Source organism: Salvelinus alpinus, chromosome 13 (genome assembly GCF_045679555.1).
Source record: "Salvelinus alpinus chromosome 13, SLU_Salpinus.1, whole genome shotgun sequence".
In the NCBI taxonomy this organism is placed as follows: domain Eukaryota; kingdom Metazoa; phylum Chordata; class Actinopteri; order Salmoniformes; family Salmonidae; genus Salvelinus; species Salvelinus alpinus.
The window spans coordinates 58,501,856-58,526,333 of NC_092098.1; the positions used below are offsets into that span (position 1 = coordinate 58,501,856).

The 24,478-nt window shown below is 41.3% G+C and overlaps 1 protein-coding gene across 1 annotated transcript; it reads left to right on the top strand.

The window, feature by feature from the left end:
* The first annotated feature begins 3,013 nt into the window (after positions 1-3,013).
* Positions 3,014-23,987, top strand: LOC139537987 (uncharacterized). The gene is made up of 5 exons (XM_071339918.1): positions 3,014-3,488; positions 14,828-14,880; positions 22,524-22,611; positions 22,916-23,169; positions 23,488-23,987. Exons 1-5 carry the CDS (start codon positions 3,454-3,456, stop codon positions 23,583-23,585), a joined length of 528 nt encoding a protein of 175 aa, XP_071196019.1. The 5' UTR covers positions 3,014-3,453; the 3' UTR covers positions 23,586-23,987.
* The last annotated feature ends 491 nt before the right edge of the window (positions 23,988-24,478 follow it).

The window sequence follows — 24,478 nt, forward strand, 5'->3', positions numbered from 1 at the left end:
GTAAAATGTCAGAATAATAGTCAAGAGAATGATGATCACATTCCCAGTGGGTCAGAAGTTCACACACACTCAATAAGTATTTGGTAGCATTGCCTTTAAATTGTTTAACTTGGGTCAAACGTTTTGGGTAGCCTTCCACAAGCTTCCCACAATTATTTGGGTGAATTGTGGCGCATTCCTCCTGACAGAGCTGGTGTAACTGAGTCAGGTTTGTAGGCCTCCTTGCTCGCACATACCTTTTCAGTTCTGCCCACAAATTGTCTGTAGGATTGAGGTCAGGGCTTTGTGATGGCCACTCCAATACCTTGACTTTGTTGTCCTTAAGCCATTTTGCCACAACTTTGGAAGTATGCTTGGGGTCAATGTCCATTTGGAAGACCCATTTGCGACCAAGCTTTAACTTCCTGACTGATGTCTTGAGGTGTTGCTTCAATATATCCACATAATTTTCCTCCCTCATGATTCCATCTATTTTGTGAAGTGCACCAGTCCCTCCTGCAGCAAAGCACCCCCACAACATGATGCCACCCCCGTGCTTCACGGTTGGGATGGTGTTCTTCGGCTTGCAAGCCTCCCCCTTTTTCCTCCAAACATAACGATGGTCATTATGACCAAACAGTTCTATTTTTGTTTCATCAGACCAAAGGACATTTCTCCAAAAAGTAGGATCTTTGTTCCCATGTGCAGTTGCAAACCATAGTCTGGCTTTTTGATGGCGGTTTTGGAGCAGTGGAATCCTTGCTGAGCGGCCTTTCAGGATATGTCGATATAGGACTCGTTTTACTGTGGATATAGATACTTTTGTACCTGTTTCCTCCAGAATCTTCACAAGGTCCTTTGCTGTTGTTCTGGGATTGATTTGCACTTTTTGCACCAAAGTACGTTCATCTCTAGGAGACAGAACGCGTCTCCTTCCTGAGCGGTATGACGGCTGCGTGGTCCCATGGTGTTTCTACTTGCGTACTATTGTTTGTACAGATGAACGTGGTACCTTCAGGCATTTGGAATTTGCTCCCAAGGATGAACAAGACTTGTGGAGGTCTACAATTTGTTTCCTAAGGTCTTGGCTGGTTTCTTTAGATTTTGCCATGATGTCAAGCAAGAGGCACTGAGTTTGAAGGTAGGCCTTGAAATACATCCACAAGTATACCTCCAATTGACTCAAATGATGTCAATTAGCCTATCAGAAGCTTCTAAAGCCATGACATAATTTTCTGGAATTTTCCAAGCTGTTTAAAGGCACAGTCAACTTAGTGTATGTAAAGTTCTGATCCACTGGAATTGTGACACAGTGAATTATAAGTGAATTAATCTGTCTGTAAACAATTGTTGGAAAAATTACTTGTGTCATGCACATAGCAGATGTCCTAACTGACTGCCAAAACTATAGTTTGTTAACAAGAAATGTGTGGAGTTTTTGAAAAAACAAGTTTTAATGACTCCAACCTAAGTGTATGTAAACTTTCGACTTCAACTGTACATAGTCTCGCTATTGTTATTTTACTGTTTTTAACTACTTGCTTCTTTTGTTTCTTATTCGTATTTTTTGAACTGCATTGTTGGTTAGGGGCTAGTAAGTAAGCATTTCACTGTAAGGTCTACACCTGTTGTATTCGGCGCATGTGACCTAATAAAATGTGATTTGATTTGATTTGAATTTCCCTACCCTAAACCATAACCCTAACCTTAACCCTTACCCTAACCTTACACATAACCAAATCCCTAATGTAACCTTAACCTCTTTAAATGTCAACTGCAATGGGGTAGGGACATACCTGAATACTGGGCAGCGGACAGAATATAAGAGAGACTGTTGTGAGAGACAGACAGTGGACTGCCTATAGAATTAGTAATTAGAATACTATTATGACATAGCCTGACAATAGATCACAGCAAATTAGTTATTTTCCAAGGAAAATTGGATTTAAAAGTGGATTTAACAAGTGACATTAACAAGGGATCAAAGCTTTCACCTAGATTCACTTGGTCTGTCTTTGTCATGGAAAGTTCCTAATGTTCCTAATGTTTTGTACACTCATAGTGTTTTGTCTTCGTTTTGGCAGATTAACTGTTATAGCTCCTTTTTTCTTCTTCTCTGGAACCAGTCAGGCAACAACCCAAACTGCACTGATGGTTGCCAGCGGCTAAGGAGTTGGACCTGTGGCCGAAAGGTTGCCAGTTCGACTCCCAGAACGTGCACTAGAAGAAAAAAAAAACTGGTGGAATTGATCTGACCACTGGAGGGCTGCTGGTTTCACATCCTCAAAATATTCCACTACTGTTGAGCACGGCCCTTAATTCCACAACATGCCCTCCATCCAGGGATGATCTACTGCAGCTTGTCTCAGCTGTATGTATGAGGTCCACTGTTTGAGGGTGTTGAGGACACATCTTTGTTGTTTACTGTAACTAAGTATATGTATTGTAAAGAAGTCAGACAGAGTTGACGTGGGCCGTCATTCAAACAAAGAGATGCCTCCCTGGTCACCATATTTCCAAACTATATTTGCATATAGTAACAAATTTAAAAAACAATGCTGGTTTTCTTTTGTCCATTATTTAGTTGTTTATTAAATTATATCTTAGCAAAAAATATTATTCTTTAATAGTAATTAGCCATATTTCATAAATGGCACCATGCAGGGTTCTATATGGAACCATTTTGGTTCAGTGAAGAAGAACCTCTAGGGTTCTGCTCAAAGAACCCTATAAAATGGTTTTATGTACTGTAGAACTTTTGGGGGTTCCATACATGAAGCAAGCGATATAATCGTTTTTGTTTCTATAAGGAACTTTTTTTTCTAAGAGTGTATTGTTGTTGTGGTGATATGCTGCCACCTATTGGCTGAGCTGAAACTGCAGTTTAGAATCAAAGGTGGCTTCTGAGTCAAAACATAATAGTTCATGTCAGAGACGATAGAGAATGTGAGGCATCCCACTCCCTCATTTTTTCTGGTAGGGGCGGGGCCGCTCTAGCCTGCTTATCACCCCCGCCCCGTGGAGAGTGTTCCCCCAAGACGGTAGAGAATGGAGACATCTCAATGGCCATTTTTTTATATTCTGGGCTAGCGCGGGACGGGACTAGGGGACAATCTCAATTGCATACTCCTCGCGTCCTCACTCCTCTCACCTCAAGGAGATTGGGATGAAGAGAGGATAGGAAAAGAAGGGAGAGGAGCTGATAACGTTCTGTGATCCACCTGTACTGGCTGGTGTCCTTGGCTGAGTCACTGCAGAGGAGAGAGACGAATCAGCACTCTCCCTCCCTCTCTTCTCTCCTGAGCAGTCTGCAGTGCTCCAGCCCAGGCTGCAGCTATTAAAAAAAAGCAGCATATAACGTCACCACCACTACTATCACAGCTCTACCAACACACTGAGATTCACCATCAGCCAGCGCCACAGAACACAGTCCAGAGACGAGATTAACAGGAAGCCTGTCGAGCACGAGACGGGATGTTTGGGTTCCAGAGGACACAACCACAGTTCAGGTATGTTCCTTGCCTTTCCTGTCTTTGACCGTTTCCCAAACTCTGTCCTGTGAAACCGTGTTTTGGACAGTGCAGAACTGGTGTAGAGTATGGAATGTGCTAAAAGGCGGAACTAGAGAGGACAGGCATGATGCTAGATGGCCATGCTAGAGAGAACAAATACTATATGCTAGTAGGAAATGCTAAATCAGGAGAGAGATACAGGCTAGTTTAACTAAAGCAGTTAAATGCTGAATCAAGAGAGAGCGAGGCTAGTTTAGCTAAAGCAGTTAAAGGCTAAATCAGCAGAGAGACAGGCTAGTTTAATTAAAGCAGTTAAAGGCTAAATCTAGAGAAGAGGGAGACAGAGGGGGTGTGAGAGAGGAGGAGGGAGTGAGAGAGAGGGGGAGGGAGACAGGGTGTGTGCTGTAGGTAGGGTGTGTGCTGTATTCTAGTATTGTATCAATAATGTATTGCTGACGGGAGGCCTGCTGTTTCATCTGGTAGGGTGTATGTGTGGCATATGAGGACAGGCCTCTAAACTGCAACCATTTTGGTTGCACATGCTTCTAAATATTTTGCTGTGCAACCTGGAAGTTTCATTTGGGAGCACAAGTGTGCTTAGAAAAAAACACAGTTTTAATGATTATGCTTTGCTGTATCGCTGCCTCCGAGTGCCATAGACAGAAAAAGCGTTGCAGATTTGTGACTGCCATGGTTTCACCATTACTACAGAGAAAACTGATTGTTTCTATCAAAAACCATTCAAAAGATATAATGCTTTGTTTTTATCTTCCATTGGCGGGCCACATGTTTGTCTTCATAAACCATGTCGCGGGCCGCCAACCATTTGTTTGCACTTTGTTCAGTTAGCTAGCTAACAAGACTTTACCAGTGTATCCAAACATTTGATGGCTCAGAAAGAATGTTAAATCGATATCTTGTTCAGGAGATCAATGATCTTAGCAATGAATGAATGACTGATCGCTTGCATGTTGTGACTCACAAATTATTTTATAATTTCAATGACCGGTATTTGTATCAGGGTCTTTCTATAAACTAGGGTACAAGTGAGGATTTCCTACACTGTTGATAATTATCTGCCAGTATTTTCATGTCATTACCTTTAAGATATAAGGAGGATCATAGCTATATTCAATCAAATTCACAAGTTTATTTAAAACCTAGTTTTAACCCTTTATCATGGTTGGTGTCTTGACAGATTTGTTGAAAATCGTGTGATATAAAACATTACTTTTCTGTCTTTGCATTTATGGCAGTGTAAGTTATCATTATAACATATATGAAGCATTAATCAGTTAAATGATACATTGAATATGAACCTGTATGAATCCTGGATCTAGCTGTCAGACAGCATTTTGTATAAAGATCTCAGAAATGCTGTATAACCACGTAACATTTCATGTCTCCTTATGTTATGGACTGACTGTTTGACCTATTGCTATCCCCACCCTATGGAAAACATCTACCATAGTCCCCAATCCCAAAAAATCTCCCCTGACTGAGTTCAACCATTACCAACCTGTTGCTCTCATGTCACTGATCATGAAATACTTCGAAAGACTGGTTCTTAACTTCTTGACGCTAGGAGGCAGAATTTTTATGTTTGGAAAAATAACGTTCCCAATGTAAACAGCCTATTTCTCAGGCCCAGATGCTAGAATATGCATATAATTGACAGATTAGGATAGAAAACACTCTAAAGTTTCCAAAACTGTCAAAATATTGTCTGTGAGTATAACAGAACTGATTTTGCAGGCGAAAACCTGAGGAAATCCAACCCGGAAGTGGCTCTTATTTTGAAAAATCCCTGTTCCATTGCCTGCCTATCCTCCATTTAAAGGGATATCAACCAGATTCCTTTTCCAATGGCTTCCACAGGTTGTGAACAGGGTTAGGGTTAGGGTTAGGGTTCAAACTTTTATTCTGAAAAATGAGCGAGATTTATCAAAACGCGTCAGTGGATGGCCAGGTGTCCTTTGATTAGTTCCTGCGTGTGAAAGTTGTTGCTCGACATTTTCTTTCTCTCTAGTATTGATAGTTTACCGTCCGGTTGAAATATGATCGATTAGTTATGTTAAAAACAACCTGAGGATTGATTATAAAAAACGTTTAACATGTTTCTACGAACTTTACGGATACTATTTGGAATTTTCGTCTTCCATTCATGACTGCTGGATCCTGTTGATTTCTGAACATAACGCACCAACCAAATGGAGGTTTTTGGATATAAAAATTATATTTATCGAACAAAAGGAACATTTGTGTAACTGGGAGTCTCGTGAGTGCAAACATCAGAAGATCATCAAAGGTAAGCGATTCATTTTATTGCTTTTCTGACTTTCGTGACCAATCTACATTGCTGCTAGCTGTTCGTAATGTTTTGTCTAGTGATCGATAAACTCACAAACGCTTGGATTGCTTTCGCTGTAAAGCATATTTTCAAAATCTGACACGATAGGTGGATTAACAACAAAACTAAGCTGTGTTTTCGTATATTTCACTTGTGATTTCATGAAAATAAATATTTTTAGTATTTTTTTTTAATTTGGCGCTCTGCAATTCAGTGGTTGTTTACGAAAAAGATCCCGTTAAAGGGATCCGTGAGCCAAGAGGTTTTTAACATCCTACTTCCTACCGTTCACTCCAGCCTACCCCAGCCAAACCCTAACCGTTCACTCCTCCCTTTATTCCTAACAGTTTGCTTACAAAGCAGGGAGAGGAATGGAGGATTTTGTGGTCTGCATGCTGCAAAGACTCCTGGAACACTGTAGGGAACGAGAAATGATGCACGAATCCTGTTTGTGGAGTTCATCTCTGCCTTCAACACGCTCCAACAGCACACTACGATCCAGATCCATCTCATTAACCTGCATGCATCTCCCACCATCATACACTGGATCCACAACTTGTTAAATGGCAGCCCTCAGGCCGTGAGGATATAAAACACCCTTTCTTCTGTGCGCATCACCAACATTGTCGTGCCAAAGGGTTGCATTCTTAGTCAAGTACTCTAATGAGTCAGCCATCCTGTCCCTAGCTAGCTAACAGTACACACAATTAGAAAACGTGTAATGTACCTTCCAGCAATATCAATAATCCGTCACGAAATTCAGTTGCAATAACTACCTGGATCTCAACGTCTCAAAAACAAAATAAATAACAAACGACTTCAGGAAAAAAATATAAACTGTGATTGCCCTATCTTCATCAATGGAGAGGCCATCGAAATGGTTCCTTCATTCAAATATCTCGGAATAAAAATTCCAACTCCTTCTTCTACTGTACCAGAACATCAAACCCCAACTCCTTCTACTACTGTATCAGAACATCAAACCCCAACTCCTTCTACTACTGTACCAGAACATCAAACCCCAACTCCTTCTACTACTTTACCAGAACATCAAACCCCAACTCCTTCTACTACTGTACCAGAGCATCAAACCCCAACTCCTTCTACTACTGTACCAGAACATCAAACCCGAACTCCTTCTCCTACTGTACCAGAGCATCAAACCCCAACTCCTTCTACTACTGTACCAGAGCATCAAACCTCAAACCCCAACTCCTTCTCCTACTGTACCAGAGCATCAAACTCCAACTCCTTCTACTACTGTACCAGAACATCAAACCCCAACTCCTTCTACTACTTTACCAGAACATCAAACCCCAACTCCTTCTACTACTGTACCAGAACATCAAACCCCAACTCCTTCTACTACTGTACCAGAGCATCAAACCCCAACTCCTTCTACTACTGTACCAGAACATCAAACCCCAACTCCTTCTACTACTGTACCAGAGCATCAAACCCCAACTCCTTCTACTACTGTACCAGAGCTTCTTGACGCTAGGGGCCAGATTTTTTTTTATTTTTTTTTATAACGTTCCCAACGTAACTTGACTATTTCTCAGGCCCAGATCGTAGAATATGCATATAATTTACAGATTAGGATAGAAAACACTCCAAAGTTTCCAAAACTGTCAAAATATTGTCTGAGTATAACAAAACTGATTCTGCAGGCGAAAACCTGAGGAAATCCAACCCGGAAGTGCTTTAAAAAAATAAATAAAACCTGTTCTGTTGCCTGCCCCTCCTCCTTTTAAAGGCGTATCAACCAGATTCCTTTTCCGATGGCTTCCTCAGGCTGTGACCAGGCTTTAGACATAGTTTCAGGCTTTTATTTTGAAAAATGTGTGAGATTTTTCAAAACGAGTCAGGTGTCCTTTGATTAGTTCCTGCGCGCGAGAGGGGTAGCTCGACATTTTTCTTCTCTATTTTATTGAGTAGGTTATCCTCCGGTTGAAATATTATCGATTATGTATGTTAAAAACAACCTGAGGATTGATTATAAAAAACGTTTGACATGTTTCTACGAACATTACGGATACTTTTTGGAATTTGTCTGCCTTTCAGGAACGGAACGAGGCTGTGGTTTTCTGAACATAACGCGCAACCCAAATGGCGTTTTTTTGTTATAAAACTAATATTCATCGAACAAAAATAACATTTATTGTGTAACTGGGAGTCTCGTGAGTACAAACATTAACAAAGGTAAGCGATTAATTTTATTGCTTTTCTGACTTTCGTGACCAAGCTAATTTAAGGCTAACTGTTCTAGCATTGACTGATACACTCACAAACGCTTGGATTGCTTTCGCTGTAAAGCATATTTTTAAAAATCTGACACGATAGGTGGATTAACAACAAGCTAAGCTGTGTTTTGGTATATTTCACTTGTGATTGCATGATTATAAATATTTTTTGGATTATTTTTGAATTTGGCGCTCTGCAATTCAGTGGTTGTTTAGGAAAATGATCCCTGTAACAGGATCCGTAGCGCCAAGAAGTTAACCTGATTGGGAAATGGTTGGTGGGGATCATGTCATGTCATTTGTTGTTTTATTTTGTCTTTAAGGATGGTATAACAAGACAACTGTACACATCCTAGTTATTGGATTTACATCTAAATGTTGTACAACTTAAATAATTAAATATGAAAATATTTGTGAAAAGATAGCAATGTGATTTTAGCCTTCTAAATGAGAAATTGTATTTCATATAAAGTTTTATCCAGTCAGTAACCACTGTATATGAAAGTCTAGAACTTTGACCAAAGACACAAGGAAGATCTCATCAAACAACCATTGGTACATCTGATCTATCCATTCTAACAACCACAACAACCTAAGAAGCACTACAAAATACATTGTGACCTCCGGTGGACAAACCATAGTCTTACAACCACGACGATCAAGGACAGCTTCGTGTAAATATGTATTGCATTCCTTTTCTGAATAAGTGGTTATTAGGGTGCTATGTATTTGTATTTCCGTGAGTGTAGCTTACAAATGTCCCGACAGTTGAATTCCTTTGTCGCTCCCTTTCCCTCTCTTTCAGGAATTCTCCATTTTGTTATAACCAAACTGCCATGCTTTGTTAGTCCACTTGGGACCGGTTTAATGCATTATGTTAATAATCAATATAACCTATACTGTGTGAGTGTTTATGTTTTTCTGTGTGGTTATGTAGTTAGTTAGTAAATAAATAATTAAGCCAATTTGTGTTTTCTTGAATCATCATTTAGGTTAGGGTTCGTGCAGAATTATAAGGTCAACGACATTCAGAATGAGACTGATATGAGGAAATTATTAATGGATGACTGGTATGATAATGATATATTTTGATATAGTCTTGAGTTCATTTGAGAAACGGTAACTCATTAAACAGACTTTTTCCGCGGTGCCCCAAGTTACTAATGAATTAATTGTTAAATGATTAATTTAATCACAATTTTTAAACATAGAACATTAAACATTAAAATTTTAAACATTTTATAAAATAACAGTCATCATGTTAATGGTAGTCGCGTCACGCCACCTACATACATGTGGAATTACTGACCATTTTATTAATGGAACACTAGGCACTTTAATAATGTTTACATATTTTGCATTACTCATCTCATATGTATATACTGTATTCTATCCTATTCTACTGTATCTAAATCTATGCCGCTCTGACATTGCTCGCCCAATATTTATATATTCTTAATAGGCGGGACAACTTCCGGTGACACTGGAGGCCACGCAATTCAAATAAATAATCATAAAAATTATGGATATTAAACATATAGGAACATACTAGTGTCTTATATCGGTTTAAAGCTTAAATTCTTGTTAATCTAACTGCACTGTCCGATTTACAATATGCTTTACAGCGAAAAGAATGCCATGCGATTGTTTGAGGACAGTGCCCCACATCAAAATATTTTTCCACCAACACAGGTTCATAAATTCACAAATAGCGATTAAATATTCACTTACTTTTTGAAAATCTTCCTCTGATTTGTCATCCAAAGGGTCCCAGCTACAACATGTAGTGTTGTTTTGTTAGTTAAAATCCTTCTTTATATCCCAAAAAGTCAGTTTAGTTGGCGCCATCGATTTGAGTAATCCACTCATTCAACATACAGAGAAAAGAATCCAAAAAGTTACCGCTAAACTTTGTTTCAACAAGTCAAAATACGTTTATATTTTATCCTCAGGTACCCTAAAATGTAATTAAAACTATAATATTTCATAAGGAAAGAAGTATGTTCATAAGGTAAACGATATTAGCAGGTGCGAGTACTCTTCGCCGCGCTCGCATAGACTGATTTCCAACTCTAAGTCCCAGTACTAATACTCATAATTCTTCCTCGTTTGGGAAGAAACAAGCCTGAAACCTTGAACAAAGACTACTGACATCCAGTGGAAGCCATAGGAATTGCATACTGGGAGCTAGATTCAATTTTTTCCCTATACGTTCTAATGGAGAGCATGGGCTCTCAAAAAGAAATCTGGTTGGTTTTTCTTTGGATTTTCTCCTACCATATCTATTGTGTTATAGTCTCCTACATTATTTTAACATTTCTATAAATTCAGAGTGTTTTCCTTCCAATGGTACCAATTATATGCATAGCCTGGCTTCAGGGCCTGAGCAATAGACAGTTTACTCTGGGCATGTCAATCAGGCGGAAATGGAGAAAAATAGACCCTAGCCTGAAGAAGTTTTAATTCCATTCCTTTTCTTTAGATTTGTGTGTATTGTTGTGAAATGGTTAGATATTACTGTTAGGTATTTGTTACGGATACAGGTATCCTGTGTGTGTTTGTTTTCTCTCCTTCTGCCCTAGTCACAGGTGGCAGTCATCAGTCGCCAATCAGTCGCCAATCTGAAGACACAACTGCTCCTTTTCCCTTACCCAATCACATCCTTTCCCTTGGTTTAAAAGAAACCCAATCAGTTGTCTCTGGAGCGATCTCTCTTTTGTTTTTGTGCCTACATGTCCCATTTGTCTGTTATTATGTGAGTATGTATTGTTGTGGTGTATGACTGTTTGTTTGTTGGTGGGAAAAGGGGACAAGTACCCTAGTTAGAACTGGGCGGACCACCCACTGTATTTTATTGGTTTGTTAGCTAGCTGTTCTTGAAGCAGGCAAGACTAGCTTAGTTAAAAAAAAACATGTATTAGTTCTTTCCTTGGGTCCAGCTCAGTCCCCCCCCCCCCCCCCCCCCAAAGGTTGTCTATTGTTTTTAGTTCTCACTGTTCCTTTTCACTGTTATGATTTGCATGAGATATGTTACGGGTCTCGTTTCCATCCCCCCTAGAATGCAGGGCCAAAGGGGTTTGTAACAGTATTACTGCACTCTTAGAGCTAGAAACACAAGCATAGGGCTAACTTCTGTTTACCACCCCTACCTTGACACAACACAACTGATTGACTCAAACACATTAAGAAGGAAAGAAATTCCACAAATTAACTTTTAACAAGGCACACCTATTAATTTAAATGCATTCCAGGTGACTACCTCATGAAGCTGGTTGAGAGAATGCCAAGAGTGTGCAAAGCTGTCATCAAGGCAAAGGGTGGCAAATTTGAAGAATCTGAAATATACAATATATTTGTTTTTGGTTACGACATGATTCCATATGTGTTGTTTCACAGTTGTGATGTCTTCACTATTATATTACAATGTAGAAAATAGTAAAATAAAGAAAAACCCTGGAATGAGTAGGTGTGTCCAAACTTTTGACTGTTACTGTAAATTAGGTAGTGGTCACTAAACTTTTCAGTCAAGATCACTTTCGCAGTCAAAAAGCAAGTCGAGATTTTTTTTAAACTTGACAAAATATAAGCCTATGCAACATTAATAAATACAGTTCATTAGGAATGAAGTTTGTTAGGTCTAATACACTGAACAAAATGATAAACACAACAATTTCAGGGATTTTACTGAGTTACAGTTCATATGGAAATCAGTCAATTTAAATAAATAAATTAGGCCCTAATATATGGATTTGACATGACTGGGAATACATATATGCATCTGTTTGTCACAGATACCTTAAAAAGGTAGGAGCTTGGATCAGAAAACCAGTCAGCATCTGGTGTGACCACCATTTGCCTCAAGCATCATGACACATCTCCTTCGCATAGAGTTGATCAGGCTGTTGATTGTGACCTGTGGAATATTGTCCCACTCATCTTCAATGGCTGTGCGAAGATGCTGGATATTGGTGGGAACTGGAACACACTGTTGTACACGTCAATCCAGAGCATCCCAAACATGCTCAATGGGTGGCATGTCTGGTGAGTATGCTGGCCATGGAAGAACTGGGACTGGAGACAACCTTTACATGTGTACCAGACTGCTGATGTCCTTTACATGTGCAGCAGACTGGAGACAACCTTTACATGTGTACCAGACTGGTAATGTTCTTTACATTTGCACCAGACTGGTGACAACCTTTGCATGTTTACCAGACTGGAGACAACCTTCACATGTGTACCAGACTAGTGACAACCTTTACATGTTTACAAGACTGGTGATAATCTTTACGTGTGTACCAGACTGGTGACAACCTTTACATGTGTACCAGACTGGATTCAACCTTTACATGTGTACCAGACTGGATTCAACCTTTACATGTGTACCAGACTGGAGACAACCTTTACATGTTTACCAGACTGGCCAAAACAAATCAAATTAAATTTTATTTGTCACATGCTCTGGTACCACTTGCTGTGCTGTAGCAGAGAGAACAGTCTATTTTTAAGGTGGCTGGAGTCTTTGACAGTTTTTAGGACCTTCCTCTGACATAGAAATCCTGGATTGCAGGAAGCTTGGCCCAGGTGTAGTACTGGGCTGTACGCATTACTCTCTGTATTGCCTTGCGGTCGGAGGCCGAGCAGTTTTCATACCAGGCAGTGATCCAACCAGTCAGGATGCCCTCGACGGTGCAGCTGTAGAACCTTTTGAGGGTCATGCCAAATCTTTTCAGTCTCCTGATGGGGAATAGATTTTGTCGTGCCCTTTTCATGACTGTCTTAGTGTGTTTGGACCATGATAATTTGTTGGTGATTCGGACACCAAGGAACTTGAAGTTCTCAACCTGCTCCACTACAGCCCCGTCGATGAGAATGGGGGCGTGCTCGGTCCTCCTTTTCCTGTAGTCCACAATCATCTCCTTTGTCTTGATCACATTGAGGGAGAGGTTGTTGTCCTGGTACCACACGGCAAGTTCCCTGACCTCCTCCCTACAGGCTGTCTTCTCGTTGTTGGAGATGAGGCTTACCACAGTTGTGTCATCGGCAAACTTGATGATGGTGCTGTAGTCATGCCTGGCCATGCAGTCATGAGTGAACAAGGAGTACAGGAGGGGACTGAGCACGATCCCCTGAGGGGCCCCCGTGTTGAGGATCAGCGTGGCAGATGTTTTGTTACCTACCCTTACCACCTGGGGGCGGCCCGTCAGGAAGTCCAGGATCCAGTTGCAGAGGGAGGTGTTTAGTCCCCGGGTCCTTAGCTTAGTGATGAGCTTTGAGGGCACTATGGTGTTGAACGCTGAGCTGTAGTCAGTGAACAGCATTCTCACATAGGTGTTCCTTTTGTCCAGGTGAGAAAAGGCAGCGTTGAGTGCAATAGAGATTCCACCATCTGTGGATCTGTTGGGGTGGTATGCAAGTTGGAGTGGGTCTAGGGTTTTTGGGATAATGGTGGTGTTGATGTGAGCCATGACCAGCCTTTCAAAGCACTTCATTGCTACAGATGTGAGTGCCACAGGTCGGTGGTCATTTAGGCACGTTACCTTGGTGTTCTTGGGCACAGGGACTATGGTGGTCTGCTTGAAACATGTTGGTATTACAGACTCAGTCAGGGACAGATTGAAAATGTCAGTGAAGACACTTGCCAGTTGGTCAGCTTATGCTCGGAGTACACGTCCTGGTAATCCATCTAGCCCTGCGGCCTTGTGAATGTTGAACTTTTTAAACGTCATACTCACATCGGCTACGGAGAGCGTGATCACACAGTCGTCCGGAACAGCTGATGCTCGCATGCATGTTTCAGTGTTACTTGCCTTGAAGCGAGCATAGAAGTAATTTGCTCGTCTGGTATGCTTATGGCCGTATACAGCTCATTGAGTGCGGTCTTAGTGGCAACATCGGATTGTGGTTGTTAATTACAGCTACGAAGAAATATAGATGAACACTCTCTTGGTAAATAATATGGTCAACAGCTTATCATGAGATACTCTACCTCAGGCGAGAAAACCCCAAGATTACCTTAGATTTCGTGCACCAGCTGTTGTTTACAAATAAACACCCTTGAGGCCGCTGTTCTATCCTGCCGGAAAGCGTAAAACCCGCCAGCTGTATGTTATTCATGTCGCCGTTCAGCCACGACTCAGTGAAACATAAGATATTACCGTTTTTTAATGTCTCATTGGTAGAAAATACGTGATCGTTTTGATAGTTTGTCTATTTTATTTTCCATTGATTGTACGTTGGCTAATAGGACCGATGGTAAAGGGAGATTACCCGCTCGGCGTTGGAGCCTTACAAGGCACCTCGATCTTCGTCTCTTTCTCTTACGAATGACAGGAATGAGGGCCTTGTCAGGCGTCTGAAGTAAATCATTCCTGTCTGACTCATTGAAGTAAAAGTATTGCCCAGTACGGGGTGAGTAATCGTTGTCCTGATATCCAGAAGCTCTTTCTGGTCATAACACACGGTGGCAGAAACATTATGTTCAAAATAAGTTACAAATAATGCAAAAAAACACACACAATAGCACAATTGGTTCGTAAAACGGCAGCCATCTCCTCCGGCGTCATTATATTCATGATGTCCTTTACATTTGTACCAGACTGGTGAGTGTGGTTCATTTTCAAAGTGACCCTGTAGCTGTTACTATAGCAACACCAGAGGGAATGACCCTGATGGGCTAAGAAGAAATAACATCCTTCTCTCTCTCTCTGTATCTCTCTCTGTGTTTCTCTCTGTGTCTCCAGGTGTACCAGTTCCATCATGAGGTCTCTGTTGATCTGTGGAGTAGTTCTAGGAGGTGAGACATGTGTATCCTCATTTGAATCTCCTGATATTATAACGGGTATCAGTGTAGGCGCGCTTCGTAAATTATTACTATATAAATACCTGCTCTGATGATGAGGTAACATTATAACACCACTATATAAATACCTGTTATGCTGACGAGGTAAGCTAATAAACACTACTATATAAATACCTGCTGTGCTGATGTCAAACTGTCAAACACTCCCTAAAACACTTCAGCGAGCAGGACTTGCTAATCAATCTGGCCCGGGTATCCTGGAAGGATATTGACCTCATTCCGTCAGTAGAGGATGCCGTGTTGCTCTTCAAAAGTTCTTTCCTCACCATCTTAAATAAGCATGCCCCATTCAAAAAATGTAGAACTAAGAACAGATATAGCCCTTGGTTCACCCCAGACTTGACTGCCCTTGACCAGCGCAAAAACATAATGTGGCGTTCTGCATTAGCATCGAAAAGCCACAGGGATTTGCAACTTTTCAGGGAAGTCAGGAACCAATATACTCAGCCAGTTAGGAAAGAAAAGGCTAGCTTTTCAAACAGAAATTTGCACCCTGTAGCACTAATTCCAAAACGTTTTGGGACACTGTAAAGTCCATGGAGAATAAGAGCACCTCCTCCCAGCTGCCCACTGCACTGGGGCTAGGAACCACTGTCACCACTGATAAATCCACTGTAATTGAAATGTTCAATAAGCATTTTTCTATGGCTGGCCATGCTTTCCTCCTGGCTACCCCTACCCCGGCCAACAGCTCTGCACCCCCTGCAGCAACTTGCCCAAGTCCCCCCGCTTCTCCTTCGCCCAAATCCAGACAGCAGATGTTCTGAAAGAGCGGCAAAATCTGGATCCATACAAATCATCTGGGCTAGACAATCTGGACCATCTCTTTCTAAAATGATCCGCCGAAATTGTTGCAACCCCTATCACTAGCCTGTTCAACCTCTCTTCCGTATCGTCTGAGATCCCCAAAGATTGGAAAGCCCCTCTTCAAAGGGGGAGACACTCTAGACCCAAACTGTTATAGACCTATATCCATCCTACCCTGCCTTTCTAAAATCTTCAAAAGCCTAGTTAACAAACAGATCACCGACCATTTTGAATCTCACCTTACCTTCTCCACTATGCAATCTGGTTTCAGAGCTGGTCATGGGTGCACCTCAGCAACACTCAAGGTCCTAAACGATGTCATAACCGCCATCGATAAAAGACAGTACTGTGCAGCCGTCTTCATCGACCTGGCCAAGGCTTTCGACTCTGTCAATCACCACATTCTTATCGGCAGACTCAACAGCCTTGGCTTCTCTCATGACTGCCTTGCCTGGTTCACCAACTACTTCTCAGATAGAGTTCAGTGTGACAAATCGGAGGGCCTGTTGTCCGGACCTCTGGCAGTTTCTATGTGGGTGCCACAGGGTTCAATTCTCGGGCCGACTCTTTCCTCTGTATATATCAATGATGTCGCTCTTGCTGCTGGTGATTCTCTGATCCACCTCTACGCAGATGACACCGTTCTGTGTACTTCTGGCCCTTCTTTGGACACTGTGTGCTAACAAACCTCCAAACGAGCTTCAATGCCATACAACAGTCCTTCCGTGGCCTCCTACTGCTTTTAAATAATAGTAAAACTAAGTGCATGCTCTTCAACCAATCACTGCCCGCACCCGCCCGCCCGACTAGCGTCACTACTCTGGACGGTTCTGACTTAGAATATGTGGACAACTACAAATACCTAGGTGTCTGGTTAGACTGTAAACTCTCCCTCCAGACTCACATTAAGCATCTCCAATCCATAATTAAATCTAGAATCGGCTTCCTAATTCGCAACAAAGCATTGTTCACTCATGCTGCCAAACATATCCTCAAAAAACGGACTATCCTAACAATCCTGGACTTCGGCGATGTCATTTAAAAAATAGCCTCCAACACTACTCAGCAAATTGGATGTAGTCTATCACAGTGCCATCCATTTGTCACCAATGCTCCATATACTACCCACCACTGCAACCTGTATGCTCTCGTTGGCTGGCCCTCACTACATATTCGTCGCCAAACCCACTGGCTCCAGGTCATCTATACGTTTTTGCTATTTAAAACACTGTCCCGTTAGGCTAGGCTATGCTAGTCAGCTTTTTTGATGAGGAGGATCCCGGATCCGGGAGAGAGAAGCGGTAGAGGTTAGCCCTGCCTTATCTCAGCTCTCTGGTCACCATACCAACACCCACCTGTAGCACACGCTCCAGCAGGTATATTTCGCTGGTCATCCCCAAAGCCAACACTTCCTTTGTCCACCTTTCCTTCCAGTTCTCTGCTGCCAATGACTGGAACAAATTGCAAAAATCACTGAAGCTGGAGACTTCTATCTCCCTCACTAACTTTAAGCATCAGCTGTCAGAGCAGCTTACCGATCATTGCACCTGTACACAGCCCATCTGTAAATAGCCCACGCAACTACCTCATCCCCATATTGTTATTTATTTTTTGTTCCTTTGCACCCCAGTATCTCTACTTGCACATCATCTTCTGCACATCTATCACTCCAGTGTTAATGCTAAATTGTAATTATCGCCACTATGACCTATTTATTGCCTTACCTCCCTTATCTTACCTCATTTGCACACACTGTATATAGATTTGTCTATTGTGTTATTGGCTGTACGTTTGTTTATCCCATGTGTAATCAGCATATAAGGTATTTATATGGTAGTGTTTATAATGTTACCTCATCATCATAGCGTCACGTCTTTCCTCCTCCTTTACTATTAGCAAGTATGTGGAATGTCATTCCCCTTTTAACTTCAGCTTAAGAGCACGGCAAGGCAATTCCTCCACGCTTGCTGATTAACCTACGGGCTTACTCGTGCAATAATCACTATTTTTTTTCAACCAATTAGCATGCTTCTTGGAGAGTATTTATGTAAACTCGAACGTTGTGCTTCCCACTTCCTGTTTTGCAGCAACAGCCTTCCAAATACCTCCCATGTCCCCACCACCAACAGCTGAAGGCCCTTCATCAGATCCCTGTTCTTTCACTCTCTTCACATATGCTTTTGCTACTCTGTTTATTATCTATCCTGATTGTCGTTGTCATGTTGGAAGGGGAACCTTCGCCCCAGTCTGAGGTTCTGAGTGCACTGGAGCAGGTTTTCATCAAGGATCTCTCTGTACTTTGCTCTGTTCATTTTCCCTCGATCCTTACTAGTCTCCCAGTCCCTGCCGCTGAAAAACTGCTACCACCATGCTTCACCGTAGGGATGGTGCCAGGTTTCATCCAGAGGTGACGCTGCCACCACCATGCTTCACCGTATGGATGGTGCCAGGTTTCCTCCAGACGTGATGCTGCCACCACCATGCTTCACCGTATGGATGGTGCCAGGTTTCCTCCAGACGTGATGCTGCCACCACCATGCTTCACCGTATGGATGGTGCCAGACGTGACACTTGGCATTCAGGCCAAAGAGTTCAATCTTGGTTCCATCAGACCAGAGAATCTTGTTTCACATGGTCTGAGAGTCTTTAGTTGCCTTTTGGCAAACTTCAAGCGAGCTGTCATGTGCCTTTAACTGAGGAGTGGCCTCTCTATCATAAAGGCCTGATTGGTGGAGTGCTGCAGAGATTGTTTTCCTTCTGGAAGGTTCTCCCATCTCCACAGAGGAGAGATGGAGCTCTGGAGCTCTGTCAGAGAGACCATCGGGTTCTTGGTCACCTCCCTGACCAAGGGCCTTCTCCCCCGATTTCTCAGTTTGGCCGGGCGGCCAGCTCTAGGAAGAGTCTTGGTGGTTCCAAACATCTTCCATTTAAGAATGATGGAGGCCACTGTGTTCTTGGGGACCTTTAATTTGTGCAGACATTTTTTGTACCCCAGATCTGTGCCTCTACACAATCTTGTCTCGGAGCTCTATGGACAATTCCTTCGACCTCATGGCTTGTTTTTTGCTCTTACATGCACGGTCATCTGTGGGACCTTATATAGACAGATTTGCGCCTTTCCAAATCATGTTCAATCAATTGAATTTACCACAAGTGGACTCCAATCAAGTTGTAGAAACATCTCAAAGATGATCAATGGAAACAGGATCCACCTGAGCTCAATTTCGAGTCTGAGCAAAGGTTCTGAATACTTATGTAAATAAGGTATTGGTTTTCCCCCCAAAATATATATATATATAACATTGCAAACATTAAGAAAAAACTGTTTTCGTCATTACGGGGTATTGTGTGTAGATTGATGAGGATTTTTATTTATTTTATCCATTTTAGCATAATGCTGTAACTTAACAAAATGTCGAAAAAGTCAAGGGGTCTGAATACTTTACGAATGCACTGTATTTTGGATTGTCAATGTAGTATGTGTGAATGTGTGGGTAGAGTCAGGGTGCATAGAGTCAGTGCAAAAGCGTCAGTGCAAAAATGGGTCAAGGCAAATAGTCCGGGTAGCCATTTGATTAAATGTACAGCAGTCTTATGGCTTGGGGGGCTGGGGTCTTTGACAATTTTCCTTCCTCCGACACTGCCTGGTGTTGAAGTCCTGGATGACATGGAGCTCAGCCCGTCCATATCACCCTCTGTAGTATCTTGCGGTCGGATACCAAGCAATTGCCATACCAAGTGGGGATGCAATCAGTCAAGATGCACTGAATGGCCCAGCTGTAGAACCTTTTGAGGATCTGAGGGCTCATGCCAAATATTTTCATCCTCCTGAAGGGGAAGAGGCATTCTCGTGCACTCTTCATGACTGTGTTGGTGTGTTTGGACCATGATAGATCCTTAGTTATGTGGACACAGAGGAACTTGAATCTCTCGGACCGCTCCACTACAGCCCCATCAATGTGGAAGGGGGTGTGCTTGGCCCTCCGTTTCCTGTAGTCCACAATCAGATCCTTTGTCTTGCTGATATTGAGGGATAGGTTGTTGTCCACCTCTGACCTCCACCCTGTAGGCTGTATCATCTTCATCAGTGATCAGGCCTACCACTGTTGTGTCGCCTGCAAACTTAATGATGGTGAGGTTATTAATTACACTTTGGATGGTGTATCAATAGATCCAGTCACTACAAAGACACAGACGTCCTTCCTGACTCAGTTACTGGAGAGGAAGGAAATCACTCAGGGATTTCCCCACGAGGCCAATGGTGACTTTAAAACAGTTACAGAGTTTAATGGCTGTGAGAGGAGATTACTGAGGATGGATAAACAACATTGTAGTTACTCCACAATACTAACATGAATGACAGAGTGAAAAGAAGAAAGCCTGTACAGACTAATAGGGGCGGCAGGTAGCCTAATGGTTAGAGCGTTGGGCCAGTAACCAAAAGGTTGCTAGATCGAATCCCTGAGCTGACATGGTATAAATGTCATTCTACCCTTAAACAAGACAGTTCCTAGGCCGTCATTGTATATAAGAATTTGTTCTTAACTGGCTTGCTGAGTTAAACAAAGGTTAAATTAAAATAAGGCACTAAAGCAAAACTGCAAAAAAAAATCCTAGAAATTATCTTTATGTCCTGAATACAAATCGTTAAATTTGGGGCAAATCCAACACAACACATCACTGAGTAGAACCCTTAATATTTTCAAGCATGGTGGTGGCTGCATCATGTTTTGGGTATGCTTGTCATTGGCAAGGACGAGGGAGTTTTTCTGGATAAAAAGAAACGGAGTAGAGTTAGCACAGGCAAAATCCTAGAGGAAATCCTGATTCAGTCTGCGTTGCAACAGACAGTGGGAGACAAATTCACCTTTCAGCAGGACAATAACCTAAAACACAAGGCCAAATATGCACTGGAGTTGCTTACCAAGATGCCATTGAATGTTTCTGAGTGACCTAGTTACAGTTTTGACTTACACTATTATTCAAAAGTTTCACTTAGAAATGTCCTTGTTTTTGAAAGAAAAGCTATTTTTTGTCCATTAAAATAACATCAAATTGATCAGAAATACAGTGTAGACATTGTTAATGTTGTAAATGACTGATAGCTGGAAACGGCAGATTTTTAATGGAATATCTACATAGACGTACAGAGGCCCATTATCAGCAACCATCACTCCTGTGTTCCAATGGCACGTTGCGTTAGCTAATCCAAGTTTATCATTTTAAAAGGCTAATTGATCATTAGAGAACCCTTTTGCAATTATGTTAGCACAGCTGAAAACCTTATTAAAGAAGCAATAAAACTGTCCTTCTTTAGACTAGTTGAGTATCTGGATTATCAACATTTGTGGGTTCAATTACAGGCTCAAAATGGCCAGAAACAAAGGACTTTCTTCTGAAACTCATCAGTCTATTCTTGTTCTGAGAAATGAAGGCTATTCCATGCGAGAAATTGCCAAGAAACTGAAGATCTCGAACAACTGTGTACTACTCCCTTCACAGAACAGCGCAAACTGGACCTAACTAGAAAACAAAAAGGAGAGGGAGACCCCGGTGCACAACTGAGCAAGAGGACAAGTACATTAGAGTGTCTAGTTTGAGAAACAGACGCCTCACAAGTTCTCCACTGGCAGCTTCATTAAATAGTAGTCTCAGTTTTCAGCTGTGCTAACATAATTGCAAAAGGGTTTTCTATTGATCAATTAGCCTTTTAAAATGATAAACTTGGATTAGCTAACACAATGTGGCATTGGAACACAGGAGTGATGGTTGCTGATAATGGGCCTCTAAAAGCCTATATAGATATTCCATAAAAAATCAGCGTTGTCACGTCCCGACCATAGAGAGCCCTTATTTTCTATGGTAGAGTAGGTCAGGGCGTGGCTGGGGGTTTAGTCTAGTTTATTATTTCTATGTGGGGTTCTAGTTTTGTTTTTCTATGTTGGTGATTTTGTATGATTCCCAATTAGAGGCAGCTGGTAATCGTTGTCTCTAATTGGGGATCATATTTAAGTAGCATTTTTTCCACCTGTGTTTTGTGGGATATTGTTTATGTGTAGTTGCATGTTAGCACTCCATTGTCGTCACGTATCGTTTAGTCTTTATTGTTTTGTTGTTTGGTTCACTTACTTTATATTAATAAAGATTGGAACCCAGATCACGCTGCACGTTGGTTATGCTTCCAGCGACCGTGACAGCCGTTTCCAGCTACTATAGCAATTTACAGCATTAACAATCTCTACACTGTATTTCTGATCAATTTGATGTTATTTTAATGGACAAAAAATTAGCTTTTCTTTCAAAAACAAGGACATTTCTAAGTGACCCCAAACTTTTGAACAGTAGTGTAAATTGGCTTGAAAATCTATGGCTAGACTTGAAAATAGCTGTCTAGCAATGATCAACAGCCATCTTGACAGTTTGATTCAAAAAAATATATAATAATATGCTAATATTTTGCAATCCAGGTGTGCAAAGCTCTTAGAGACTTACCCAGAAAGACTCTGTAATTGCTGCCAAAGGTGATCCTAACACGTTTTGAATCAGGGGTGTGAATACTTATGTAAATGAGATATTTCTGTATTTAATTTTCACTTTGTCATTATTGGGTATTGTGTGTAGATGGGTGAGAAAAACATCTATTGAATCCATTCCAAATTCAGGCTGTAACACAACAAAATGTGGAATAAGTCAAGGAGTACTTTCTGGCACTGTATGTAAATATGTATATTTAATCTATAATTTTCTCTCTATCGCTCTCTAACACACAGTGCTGTGGAATGTGGTCCGTTGTGAGCTGGTCTCAGTGTGTGAGGAAGAGGATGGAGATCTGAGAGTAGACTGTCATGTGGAACCCAGGTATCTATCTATCTATCTATCTATCTATCTATCTATCTATCTATCTATCTATCTATCTATCTATCTATCTATCTATCTATCTATCTATCTATCTATCTATCTATCTATCTATCTATCTATCTATCTATCTATCTATCTATCTATCTATCTATCTATCTATCTATCTATCTATCTATCTATCTATTGTATCTACAGTAGTATATATCTATCTTTTTATATAAATTATCTTGTTTCTATTATTCTATCAATAATACTGTCCGTCACAGCCAATCAGATCAACAGTTGAGTTCTATCTGTCTGCCAGAGCCAATCAGATCAACAGTTATGAGTTCTCCGTGTCAACGGGAACCGTGGAGACTGTCGTCAACACCAACGTGTCTGGCTCCGCCCCTGATGTGCGTTACCGTGACCGTAGCTACGTGGAACAACTGGAGCCCTACGGATACCGGCTGACGCTGAACGCAGACACCCACACACACACACTCACCAACACACACACACACACAACCTTCATTTGCAAGATTTCCAAGAACATCGCCTCTGTCATCATAGAAAAAAGTGAGGCTGAGAGAGAGAGAGAGAGAGATATAGAGAGAGAGAAAGATAGAGAGAGAGAAAGAGATAGAGAGAAAGAGAAAGAGTATCTGTGTGTGTGTGTGTGTGTGTGTGTGTGTGTGTGTGTGTGTGTGTGTGTGTGTGTGTGTGTGTGTGTGTGTGTGTGTGTGTGTGTGTGTGTGTGTGTGTGTGTGTGTGTGTGTGTGTGTGTGTGTGTGAGACAGTGAATTGATCTCACATTAATGAAAAGCATGTGATATATAGAGGGTGTAGCAAGTGTTTGTGTCTAACCCTGCTGCTGTTGTTGTTATGTGTCTCCAGATGACTTGTTGCCGTGTTCAGCTGACAGGGTGCTGGTCCAGAGCTGTTGCTGGCTGCTGGGTGTACTGCTGTCTCTCTGGGGCCTGCCCCCCCAATGACACACATACAAACACACTTCTCACAAAAACATCTGTAGAGTCCGAACGAATTTGACCCATCTATGAAAAGCTGAGACTCCAACAAACATGCACATGTAACCTGTTTTACTCACTAGAAATAAAAGAGTCGTTAGAAGGTAACGGGTTCGTTCTTCTACAGAGAAGATCATAGGAAAACCCAAAACATAGTGTCTATGATATTGTAATAAGCTCACATATTTGCTGTCACAAACTACAAACTCCACACAGTTGTCACCGACTAGATGGATTTTCATTTACCACTGAGCATTCTTACATACAGTACTTACATAATTCTTATAAATTCATTGTTGTGAGGTTTTGCTTGGAGGACCTTGTTTTCTTGATTGGCGTTTGAGATTAATATAAAACTCATGAATGCAACTGTTTCTGTCAAATTGCTTTGTGCTCTGTCTGTAGCACTGTTGTCCTGAAAAGAACATGGTAAAACACCTCAGTGTAAATATAACGTCTGGAGATAAATTAAAGTACATTTTTGCTGGGGTCCATGGGCCTCATGATAACTTTATTCTGTAGGCCTGTTCATCTTCGTAACTGAACCTAGAACTGGAAAGTTAACCAATTGATAGTTTAATTAACCAACTGAACAATACTTGTCTGAAGGTAACCCAGTACCAGGATTAAATATTTATGGAAGTATATAAGTACTTTAGTGTCAACAACAAAAGAATTGTTAATTATGGGTAAAAAATATATATAATCATTTCCTCAGCTTTCTTCCAGTATATCTCTCAGATATAGAACAGACACTTCAAAACCGTATTCCTTTTGATATATTTTTTCACTATATGTTTGCCATGTATGATTATGTTGTTCTATGTGTTTCTATGGGCTAATAGCAGTAAGGCCAAATT

Coding starts and splice junctions, on each gene's coding strand:
- LOC139537987 (XM_071339918.1), top strand. CDS start 3,454: ATGTTTGGGTTCCAGAGGACACAACCACAGTTCAG. Junction 3,489..14,827: donor AGGACACAACCACAGTTCAG/GTATGTTCCTTG, acceptor CTGTGTCTCCAG/GTGTACCAGTTCCATCATGA. Junction 22,612..22,915: donor GACTGTCATGTGGAACCCAG/GTATCTATCTAT, acceptor TCTGTCTGCCAG/AGCCAATCAGATCAACAGTT.